Source organism: Plectropomus leopardus, chromosome 2 (genome assembly GCF_026936395.1).
Source record: "Plectropomus leopardus strain MGB_pleo_1.0 chromosome 2, ASM2693639v1, whole genome shotgun sequence".
Taxonomy (NCBI): Eukaryota; Metazoa; Chordata; class Actinopteri; order Perciformes; family Serranidae; genus Plectropomus; species Plectropomus leopardus.
This window is the reverse complement of record NC_142177.1, coordinates 29,962,118-29,974,280: the sequence shown is the minus strand read 5'-3', so window position 1 is coordinate 29,974,280 and position 12,163 is coordinate 29,962,118. Positions and strand designations below refer to the sequence as shown.

The window sequence follows — 12,163 nt, the reverse complement described above, 5'->3', positions numbered from 1 at the left end:
ATAAGATTAGTGTCACCAATTCAGTTTCTGAACAAATGTAGTTCTGAAGCTGAATAATGGCCAGAAAAGCAATTTGGTAGAACATTATAATGTCTCAATTGATCTTTGACCTCTTATTTATAAAATGTCAGACCTCCATATATCCTATTAGACATTTGTGAAAAATTTGAGTGGAATACTTTTTGAATTATGGCCAAAAACATGTTTTATTTGGTCACCTTGACCTTTGACCACTAGATTAAAATCAGCTCATTTTTGAGTCCAAGTGGACGTTTGTGCCAAATTTGAAGAAATTCCCTAAAGGCCATCTTCAGACATTGCATTCACAAGAATGAGGCCCATGCAAGGTCAGTGTGACCTTGACCTTTGACCGCCAAAATCTAACCAGCTCATCCTTTAGTCTACTCAAACAGGTTTGCCAAATTTGAAGAAATTCCCTCAATGTGTTCTTGAGTTCACAGCAGCCTTGACTTTTGACCTATGACCATCAAAATCTAATCAGTTCATCTTCAAGCTCTAGCTGATTTTTGTGCTAAAATTGAAGAAAATTCCTCACAGTGCTCCTGAGATATCGTGTTCAGGAAAATGGGCAGGCAGGCGGACAGACAGATAACCTGAAAACATTATGTCTCTAGCCTCAGCCAATGTATAAAAATATAAAATCCATATACGCTGTGAACACCTTTCACGTATACACATACTGTATGTCCATGCTAGATGATTTTATTTGAAAAATGAAAATGCAGTATTTTTTATCAGCATCCACTTAAATTACACTGCCTAAAGTATGCATGTATCTTGTATAAGCATATACATATGTCTGTGGCCAAAACACCGTAGTTTTCATATATTTACTCTAAAAATAACATACACCTCTCCCTACTGGTATGTGTTTTGAATTGTAGTGTATTTATTAATTGTAGATTCTATGATATTTTTTGTATTGTACTTGTATATATTTTTTGTACTACATGATATTTATGGTATCTTTATGACATTTTTCTGTCTTTAGTATTGGATATTGTATTATCCCTTATGAATATATTCCTTATAATATGTTGTTCGCTGTATCTTTACATTAATTGTATTTTTTATCCTATAAAATGTATATTTATATTGAAATGAATTCTACATAGTAACATTAAAGCTGACATGAATTTTAATGTTGTAGCACCCTGTCTCATCCTATGCCAATGAGCAGGTGATGATTTATAATAACAATAACTGATGGTGATTAAACAAAAAATTAATCTGTTAAAGTGATATGCGAAACACATAGTTTGCTCCTTCTTATTTAATGTGAACTGTTAATAAATGTCAACCTGAGCATCCTAGTTTGCGCTTGAACTTTAACTTTTTTGATGCATCGTAGGTTTCATATTTTATCTTTAGTATTGTTTGTTTGCAGTTTTTCTGCGCATATACCTGTACAGCTACATTTGCAGAAAATGCCTCACAAGGGAAATCACTTTACAGCAGGCTACATAGTGAATAACAGCAAAACCAGCTATCACCAATTTAATAGTGGACTATTAGATGTTTTACCTCCTCACACTGGGAAGGAATTTGTGTTCTTAAAGGGTGACAGAAAACTATAACTGAATACAGTTGTGTAACTGTTGTCACTGTACCTTTGGACTCAGGTGTTTTAAAGCCTCTCATGTGAGAAGAGATCTAGGCCCACGGTAACGAGGTGCCCTGCTGTGCTGTCTCCTCTGACAACTGTCTCCTAGCAACCTGCTCCAGTGACAGGAAGGTCAAGCTAGTGCACTAGAATAAACAAAATCTTAAATCTCTTAAAGGGCTCTGGGTCAAAGTAAGCAGAAAACTATCATGATGAAAGCAACGAATAGGCAAGTATTATACAAACAAAATTCAGCTTTTCTGTTGGTAATTTTACTGTCATTTTATCAAAAAGCTTTTTTAAACTGTCTTTTACTGCAGGTGAAGAACAGGACACGAGCCATGCTGCCACGGGTCTTTGAGGAGTAACAGGAATCACTGTCAGTTTACCAACGTGACACGACACCTCCTGCTGGCCACCTGCTCCAACAACAAGTTGTTGACTGTCAAAGTGTATGTTTTGCATGCAAATCCTTTTTAAAGTTTGTATTTTTTTCTTCTTGTTATTACCTTCCCTCCTTTGTGTAGTAGTGGTAGTTGTAATTTATCTCAGGGCGTCTTAACATTTTTCCAAAAGGAATTAAGATTATAAAGAATAAATAAAAACAAGGCATTAAATTAAAAGGAAAAACAAAGGGAAACAAAATCACATACAGAAGAAAGGTGTAGCTTATTATTCCTACACTTTAGCTTATTCTTATATGGAACTCATTCACTATGCGGTTATACAAAAAAAAAAGAAACCAACAACAACAAGAAAAACAACAAAACATAAACAATAACAAAATTAAAAAAAAACATACAAAATATTAATCTTCCCCCAGATTTATATTTGTTTACATCTTATTTTTAGTTACAGTTTTTTTTGTAAACTACAGTTGTTATTCCTTGTTGCAACCATTCGACAATTTAACGCCTTTGACAGTTACATCAATTCTTTAGGTCTGTCTTTGTTTTTTGTTTGTTTGTTGATGATGATTATGATTATTATAATACTTGCTAGAACCACTTTTGAATACTGTTAGGAGGCAAATTTTTATTTATTTTGTGCTTTGTACTTTTTCTGTACAGATTTAATATGAAATAGACAACAACATTTTAAAGAATGTAAGTTAATAAATATATTGCTGGCTGGCTCATAATAATTCAATGGATTTACACATTTTATAGCTCTCTTCTGTAGCATGAAAATTGGATATAGTATTGGTTTTTGTATGTGTTTCCCCATACCTCTACACAGTAAGTAATGTAGGGAACTATGAGAGCACAATACAATACACATACTCAGCATGTTTAAACCATAGACTGTATATAAAGATACTTTACACACAATCTATGGTTAAAACTGACAAAAGAAATGCTTATTGGCCAGGCATGGTTTGACTCAGCGTGGCCAAAAGCATACCTTTAGTTTTATATAATATGCATTGGTCTTAGATATGTTTTTTACATAATCTACGTGTTCTCTGCCTCCTTTCCAACTAAATATTTCTGACATTTGTTGCGCTAGAAGAGTAAAACATACAGTGGCATTGAGAGCTCAAAACATACAAAGAGACAAAACACAAGTAAAATAAAAAAACCTCCTAAGCGATTTGACAACTCATGTACAGCATTTAGAAAGAAAAAAAATGCTGCAAAGTGAAACAGTTCTGTTGGGTTTTCTCACTTAAAGGCCAGAGGGGACCAACTGTACCGAGACAGCCTCTTACAGTATTCAACATTTGCAAAAGATGCGAGCAGTGGGTGGAAAAAATGGTGTCAGTATCTCTCAAAAACTTTCACAAAAGACGGAAAAAGCCAGCAGTACAGAAGGTACATCAAAATAACCCCAAAATATGGCATTTTATCAACTGACACATACAAAAACACACCATTTTTGTTTTTATTTTAAGCTATGCATATCTCTTATTTTAAGTTTGTTTTTTGCATGATTGTCCAAACTTATTGCAAATATATTACATATAACTTTGTCATTATATAAATAAATGTGTGATTTTTTTTCATTTTATATTTTCCATTTTGTGTGTTTTTTAATTTTACAGTGAATATCAATTCTGCTTTTGTCAAGCATGTGTTTCCTCAGAAGCTGGAATGGTTACCAGGCCTTAATATACAAATGTGTTTCTCAAATGTGAAGCTAATAGAAGCTATTCAAACACAGGCACCTAATACATTTGCATATTTACAGCAGCCTACGTGTCACCTACAAAAATGGTAACGGAGTGAAACAAACACATTCCATGTTTTTACATGCAAACAGAGACATGAAACACATGAAACAAAACTTACCACTATACAAATTGAAGCTTTTTTTTTAAGAACAAGCTCAGCTGAACTAGTATTTGACACAATGGAAAATTAAAGGAAACATCTGAAATACTGTACTGTTAAGTGTAGCTGCAAGGTTTCACATGCCAATTTTCATGTATTAAAACCTGTTCCCATGCCACTGTTCTCTTCAGGTGATAATAATATGAGAATGATGAAGATCTTAGAACCTAAACCACTGACTAGTGTTCCTCTGACTGTTTTCATCTTTCTACCTCCTCTTCCTCTGCCACATGTCTCACTTGAGTTTGCTGAGGAAGTCGATCAACCCTTGGTGAAATTCTCTGGGTTTGTCCATGTAGCAGGCGTGACGAGCTCCTTCTAACTTGAGCACCGAATGATTTGGGAGTTGCATGAGGTTCTTGTGGGACTGGGCACCCAAATTTGTGTCCAGAGCTCCAAACACAATTAGAGTGGGAGTCTAAAAAAAAAAAAAGTCACACAGGAGTGAGAGGACGATGAGATGACACAGAGTAAGAAAATGTTTTCACACAAACACAAACCAATATCAGGATGCAGCTGTGTGAAGATACACAAAGCCCTCTGACATATGAGTGGGTGGTAAATCTACTGTAACTGGCTAAATTGTGCCTATTGCATGAAAAATGTGCTGCTTTTGACTGCCTTATGTAAGATAGTAAACTAAATATCTTTTTTTTTGTTGGACAAAACTAGCCAAATGCCACTTTAGCCATTTTAGACATTTTTGTGACATTTTAGATATCAGATAATTAACCAGCAATTAAACAGCTGACAAGTTGACAATGAAAATAATGAATCCATTAGTTTCCCACTACTGTTACAGAAATGCTTAAAGGAGCAGTGTGTATGATTTAGGGGGAGATATGGGCAAAAATGGAATATATTATTCATAATTAAGTTGTCATAAGTTTACAGTTACCTGAAAATAATAATTGTTTTTGATTATTTTTTGATAAAGCACCCTTTATCACAAGTCACTATTTGCCTCAGAGGGCTCTATAACATACGACATCCCTCTGTCCTTGGACCCTCACAGCGAATAAGAAAAAACTCCCCCCAAAAAAACCTTTAACAGGGGAAAAAATGGTAGAAACCTGAAATAGACGTGAAATAGATGCCATGTTTACAGAACCATAAAATTACGGTAATCAAAATGACAAAACAACACATGGAAAAGAGAGAGAGAGAGAGTAAAATAACTATAACATAAAATATAACAATAGTAATATAAGTAGAAATATCAAATGACATGCATATATTATAGTATATGTATATGTGACAATAATAATTATATGTGTATAATAATAGCAGAAGTAGATGGCATCAGGCAGGACCACGGCATCAGCCCGCCATGTTTGTACAGTAGCCCCAAATGGACAAACCAAACATTGGCTCTAGAGAGGACCTTTCATGTTTTTGCAATACCTGAAGGTCACCGTAGGTTCTCTAAACACTTGGAAAGTAAGAAATGTGGGAAGGGGCATTCAGTTTGTTGCAATCTGCAAAATCCTAAGCACTGCTCCTTTATGAGCTATAAAAAATATTGATTCGGCCTCTTTGAGAAGCTCGTTTATAGACTGGACAAAATTTACAACTGCCATAGGGCCCATTCCCTAAAGCTGCATTTCCATCAAAAGCTGCTGGTATTTTACCTTTGGAACCAAAAAAGCACACAGTGCTGTGCTTACTGGGTACTTTAAGACACGTTACAGACACAAACCCCCTACTGGGATAGTCTGGTTATGCCTCAGTGTTATGTATTCCCCATTAAAGGCACAGTTCACAGTGTTTCATGAGAAACACCAGAACAGTTTGTTTATTCACATGAGACACACAAATGCTGTTTCCATCATGTGTGTTGTTTCTGTTTGAATACATTAATCACCACTGTCTTCACCTCACTCACCTGGATATTTTGGTACTGCTGTGGAGTGTAACTTCGGGTACCGACTGGCGCTATGGGAATGAAGCCATGTAGCTGCTCGCTGTTCTTCATGAGGAAGGGGATGGAGTAATGTCCGCTCATGGAAGGGCTCAAGAGCACAGCGGCCCTGACGCCCAAAGACTCCATGAACCTTGAAAGGAGGTCCACTCGATTCTGATCTGTCTTCAGAGCCTCCGAGTCCGGCGATTTTCCATACCCTCCAAGAAGAACAACAACTTGTAAAACATGTTTGTAAGCGTAACTAGAAAATGAGTGTGCTCAGATCAGTATCCATTCACACCAGTGTGCTTTTATATGTGCACAAAGTGACTTTTTTCAGACTAAGGACTCAGAGTTTATCCGGATTTATTCCGGCTGATTAAACCTCTGTTTAGATTGATGGTGGGTAGAGCAGTGCTGAGAACTGCATGAAGTCACCAAATTTCATGTACTAATGTCACTGCTTATGTCGAACTTAATTTAAAATAATCAGTTACACTATGCAGGATTGTTGGTTAGTGTTTGTGAACATGCTCATCATCAAAAGTGAAAATAAAAACTAACCCAAAATTTGCTCTCATTAGCATTTCACCTCGCTATATTTGTGTTTTTTCAGCGCTGTGTCTCTTGGATAGCTGCTGCTTACAGTCTGGCATTTGGACGCTACCTTTTTATAAAGCCCCGACCTCACCTGAGCACTGTGGGGCTACAAACCCATTAAAGTCCTGAACACAGAAAGTAAAAAGAAAATACAAGCGGAGGGCAGAGACTCTGTAGGAAAATACACCACCACACAGCTCATCAAGTGTTGATTGAGAAGGATTACTTCTGCATGACATTGTTCTTTTAAGAAAATCCTGCATAGTATATCTTTTAGGAAATGTTATTTTGGTATTTTTTTTCATCTCAGAGATGGAAAAGAAACATCCTATGTGCCCCTTGTCAGATCAGGTATAAAACATTTTCTAATTTCAGACCACAAGAGTGCACTATTAGCTCATGAAACTCAAGCAAAAAAAGATATAAAAAAACACCAATACTGACCTGGTGCGGTTTGTTTAAGAATGAGTATGTTCATATACGCATCTTTTTTTTTTTTTTTAGACTTCTGCACAGTACGGACTTCAGTATTTTACTATTCATTGTGATGAAAACTGTTTGAATGTCACTGTTATTCGACTTAAGTCATGCCAAACCTATACTGGATATATAAAAGCTTCACCCAAAGGACATACAAGACATAAAATATAAAAATACAAAATCATCAATAGATTTTAAATATTGGTGTTCAAAAACGTCACAAAAAATAGTGTAGAAGTACAGTAAAACAGAGGGGGAAATGTTGAGAAACAGGAATTAACGCCATATTTACATTATGAACAACAGTTTCTAAGCGTCATCTCCTTTTTCCAAATCAAGACTTTTTGACAGCAGGGCATTTCTAAGTCTCCTACTATACATTGACAATCACACACAAGAATCTATTAAATGGTCAATTGCATTCAACGAGACAACTTCACGAAATTTGATGAAAAGTTACCACGACAAGAAGATGACAATTCTTGGCCTGCCAAATCTCAGAGGTCATCCTTATCTGAGTTCATATTAAATTTGAAGTAATCCAGCTCTGTAAATCTACTTCATAAGTGTATCAGACTAAACATGTTGTAAAAAAAATTTGTGTATACTCCAGATTTTAGTAATATCATCATTACAGTCACTTACGGAAGTGCTGATTATGAACAATAAGACTTAAGTTTTACCTGGAAGATCCATCGCTAAGGCCTGATATCCTTTAGTTGCCAGCAGGGCCATCGTACCGAGCTCCTCCCAGGTTTTGGATGTGAAGGCCTGGCCGTGCAGAAGGACCACTTGCAGCCTGCACAGAGAAACACCTTTTTCTCATGTTTTTATTTCAGGCAAGACATTTACTATCTGCGTAGAGCTGTCGGTTAGAAGCACTTCAAGTTTTAATTTATTGTCCTCACTGCCTGGTTTGTTCACTCTGTTCTTGATTACAAGGACAAGACCTGTTATCTGCTCAGATCTTTCACCTCACCTTGGCAGTATCTGTCGCCCAGCTCCATCAATAGGTAAAGCTTCTCTGAAGAATAGCGGAGGGTCCCCGGGTAGCTGGCCGGTGCGAATGGACACGTTGATAGTTGGAAGCGGAGGAGGAGGGGTGCCCATCAGCCCCATTCTCTGGGCTTCGAGGGACGGCTCCATGCTGCCCTGGCGAATGGATGGCAGCAGCAGGTAGAGTAGTAACGTGGCCAACAACACCAGGCCCAGAACAACCAGACGATTACGCAAGAAATTCATTTAGTCAGGATGAATGATCTGGGAAAAGTGGTAGACAGAGCATAGTCTGAGAAACCATCATATGGATTCTGATCATACAATATTCCTCATTGTTTGACAATAGAAACCAGGGGTCAACAGATTATCAGCCTGGCCAATTAATGGAGCCAATATTTGGCATTTTGCTGATTATCTGTATCAGTGTTTTATTTTAGTGATAACAGATAAAATTAATTAAATAAAAAGTGCAAAGAAAGTGCCAGCATGGGAGGAACTTTTACTTTGTAAAATCTCCGGGAGCTATTTTTACTCATTCATGTTTAATTTTTTTTTGCCACTTTACTATAAAAAAACAAACTGCTTAGAACTTGTTGTATTTCATGTTGAAAGTCTCAGTTAGGCATTTAAACAAAGTTTTGTGTTGGAGTTTGTTATAGTCCAAATATAGTCCAAATTCCAAATATTGAAGTTAAGATTTTCATTTTTATTGTAAATGCATATTGGTTCCAAATATTGGTTGTCGGTCTCATTAACTACTAATAGACGGTATCAGCACTGAAAACCTAATATCAGTCGATCCCTTATCAAGACCATTGTGGTTCAATCTATGGCTTTGTATTTACACTCGAATTTCGCCTCTGGGAATCAATACAGGTTTATCTTATCTTGCAAACCAAATTCATTTTCATAGTTTTAATCATCATTTCTATCAACATACTCACCAAGTGCATTGCTGAAATACGAGGAACAAGAATGCAAGCTTTGTCTACACTTGTTGCAACATCTCAAGGTGTCGCAAGGTGTCAGCAATTGACTTGAGTAAAATTTTGGCAGAACATTTAGGAATGAAAATCAAAAACAGGCAATTTCTACCTTGATTTGGTGTGGAAGGCAGGCATCAGTTCAGTTTAGTTTAGTGTATTTTGTTAATTTTCCAACTTATACAACTCAAATACACACAATAATAAGTCATTACTTTTGAAGCAGTAACAAACCAGAGCAAGTTCTTGATTACCAAAAAGGTGTATACTGAAGCTTTAGCTCATTGCACCTACACTTTTTAAATAAATTGTTTTGCACTGATCTCTTTAGATTTATGGAAATGAAAAAAGAAAGAACAAGCAAAATTATATATATGAATACTTGTCTTCAAATTCCCAAATGCCATCTATATCCAAGCATAGACTTGAATGATTCCTGCTCACAATGCTTAAAACAGTGCATCGCAGAGTGTTTGATGTCGTTGAACGGTAACTTACATCGAGGCAGTTACTTTTGCACTTTCCACCTCAAATTATATATACTGCACATAATCTGTTTTTCAATAATCAGAACATTTTTACAAAAAATATGTGCATATTTGTATGTTTTATAGTTATACACTGAAACATGCTGTGCAATTTTTTTTTACCACTCACAGTGCAATTATATTTATAAGCTATATTTCTATATTTTTACAGTAAATTTACCAAACACCATGTGTGTCTCTGTTACTCCAAGCAACTATCAATCATGTACATACAGTATCTGTATAAGTAAAAGGTGTATATAGTGTATATAGATTTTAAATGTAATTTTATTTTACATTTTATAATATTTAAACCTTTTTTTTTTTAACTCAAATCACCTTGTTGCATTTTTCTCTGCTTCTGACTCTTGACCTGCTGTAACGTGTGAATTTCCCTAGTGTGGGAGTAAGTCTTGTCTTGTCGTGTCTTAATCCTTTGCAACCTAAGCAGTTTGGCTTGATTTCTTTAAAAAACAGGGGAGTGTCCCAAAAATCAGCAAAAAAAATTCTAAATATTTTTTATTTTTAAAAGTTCAAGAAAATTATCTGAAAATTAGTTGAAAAAGAAAGAAAGAACAATAAATTAAAAAAAAGAAGCACCTTAAAACTCATAACACATTTATAACATAATTTGTAAAAAGAAATTATAATTATAGACAGAATTTTTCCCTGGCTTTTTTCCTTTATATGCGTTTTGTCAAAAGTAATTTTCTAAATCTACTAATTTCTTGCAGTTTATGAAATATTTAATACCAGTTGCTCATAGTTTTTTTACCCCATGTTTTTGAAAGAAATCAAGCCGATTTGCTCACAGATCAAAGGTTTAAATACTTATGAGAGGCATCTGAAAGCAGCACGAGAAAATCTATGATGATCCAGGTTTCTAAGAGTTTAGTCAACACGATCAATTTGTTTCAACAGTTAGGACTACAGGGAAACAAAGTGAACCCAGAAAACCCAAGAAATAGTCAGTTTAGGGAATGTTAACTACGTGATAGAGGACAAAAAATCAATACAATAGTGGAGCAGAAACAGTCAGCTGACAAATGTAATTTAGCCAAAATATGCAAATAAGCTAACATTAGCTGTCTACTAGCTAAATGCCTGTACAATGGGGCGCTGCTGGAGACATAAAGGATGCAGCACCGTGTGTAAACATACCGACACACAGGAGATAACACGGAGACACGCTCACTGACAGGAGGACGAAGTCGTCTGCTTTATCGTCATGTCTTCTGCATCGCTGGTTGCCAGTGATGGGAGATGTTGCAGGAAGGCTCCGGGGGTCGGTGCTGGTGGTGTTAGCTAGCGTCTCAAACTGGAAGGATAAACTGTTGGCTTCACGCTAGCTGGACATTGTTTAACTAACGAGAAACCGCCTGTGTATTCTACGGTCCTTCGATAGGAAGTGTCCGAACAATAATCGAGTAAAAACTGGATGGAAACTGTCGCACGAGAGTCGAGAAATGCACAGGAATTTTAATTGAATGTGTGTTTCCTAACAGTTACACATAAACGGCTTAAATCGTCTGTTCCTCATCGGAGCAGATTGCGAGCCGCACATAACAACGGCGAAGCACCAGACGTCATTTCCTGCTGACGCTATGAGGGAAAAAATAGTGCACTATAATAATAATAATAATAATAATAATAATAATAATAATAATAATAATAATAATAATAATAATAAAGCACTAATAATAATCTTTGAAAGGGCTCTTTATTTTTTTGTTTGATTTTGTTGTCTGTTTATTTTTATGTATACTTCTCATGTTTACTTATGTCATTCATATATATATATATATATATATATATATATATATATATATATATATAAAATGTGCTGTTAATATTTTCTATATGTTTTGAAAATACAAAATAAAAAAATTTTAAAGAGAAAATAGTAATAACATTATTACAAAAATAGAATAGAAAATAAGTTCTTAAAATCTATGGAAAATATATTGGTAAAAATAAAAATAATCTCTCAAACATATGCTTGTACGCATTTTTTTTGTCTGTTTATTAATCTGTTCTTATATCAATAATTATAATATTATAACACTAATAATAATCTCTTAAAGGGCTCTTTATTTTTTTGTTTGATTTTGTTGTCTGTTTATTTTTATGTATACTTCTCATTTACTTATGTCATTCATATATATATATTAAATGTGCTGTTAATATTTTCCAGATGTTTTGAAAATACAAATTAAAAAAATCTTAAAGAGAAAATAGTAATAACATTTTTACAAAAATAGAATAGAAAATAAGTTCTTAAAATCTATGGAAAATATATTGGTAAAAATAAAAATAATCTCTCAAACATATGCTTGTACCCATTTGGGGTTTTTTCTGTCTGTCTATTTATCTGTTCTTTTGTCATTTATTGTCTTCATACATACTTCAGTTATTCAGATATTTTGCTTTTTACAGGTGCTGTTACCATTTACCTGATGTTTTGTACATATTCATTTTGTCAATAGAAAATACATTTTCTGACTGAATGTACTTTTTCTGTATGATTGTACCCTTATTTATCTTATTTGTTGTTTTTTGTCTTGTTTTTTATTTTTACGTATACCTCTAATATGTGTATATATATATATATATATATATATATATATATATGTACTCATCTGAATACTTTATCCAACACTGTTTCTAAATGTGATTAATACGTTCAAAAGTCTTTACTCCAACACAAAATCATA

At 34.7% G+C, this 12,163-nt stretch overlaps 1 protein-coding gene across 1 annotated transcript; it reads right to left on the bottom strand.

The window, feature by feature from the left end:
* Window positions 1-2,432: 2,432 nt before the first annotated feature.
* Window positions 2,433-11,003, bottom strand: abhd14a (abhydrolase domain containing 14A). Its single transcript, XM_042497136.2, has 5 exons — window positions 10,611-11,003; window positions 7,920-8,200; window positions 7,624-7,739; window positions 5,843-6,078; window positions 2,433-4,375 (listed from the first exon to the last, which is right to left on the bottom strand). Exons 2-5 carry the CDS (start codon window positions 8,180-8,182, stop codon window positions 4,193-4,195), a joined length of 798 nt encoding a protein of 265 aa, XP_042353070.2. The 5' UTR covers window positions 8,183-8,200; window positions 10,611-11,003; the 3' UTR covers window positions 2,433-4,192.
* Between the last annotated feature and the right edge of the window lie 1,160 nt (window positions 11,004-12,163).

Bases quoted from the DNA above. Each gene is read 5' to 3' on its own strand.
- abhd14a (XM_042497136.2), bottom strand. From the start codon at position 8,182: ATGAATTTCTTGCGTAATCGTCTGGTTGTTCTGGGCCTGGTGTTGTTG. The intron at 6,079-7,623 runs GTAAAACTTAAG...TTCTTCTTGGAG, and splicing joins CTTAGCGATGGATCTTCCAG to GGTATGGAAAATCGCCGGAC. The intron at 4,376-5,842 runs GTGAGTGAGGTG...TTTTTTTTTTAG, and splicing joins AGCAGTACCAAAATATCCAG to ACTCCCACTCTAATTGTGTT.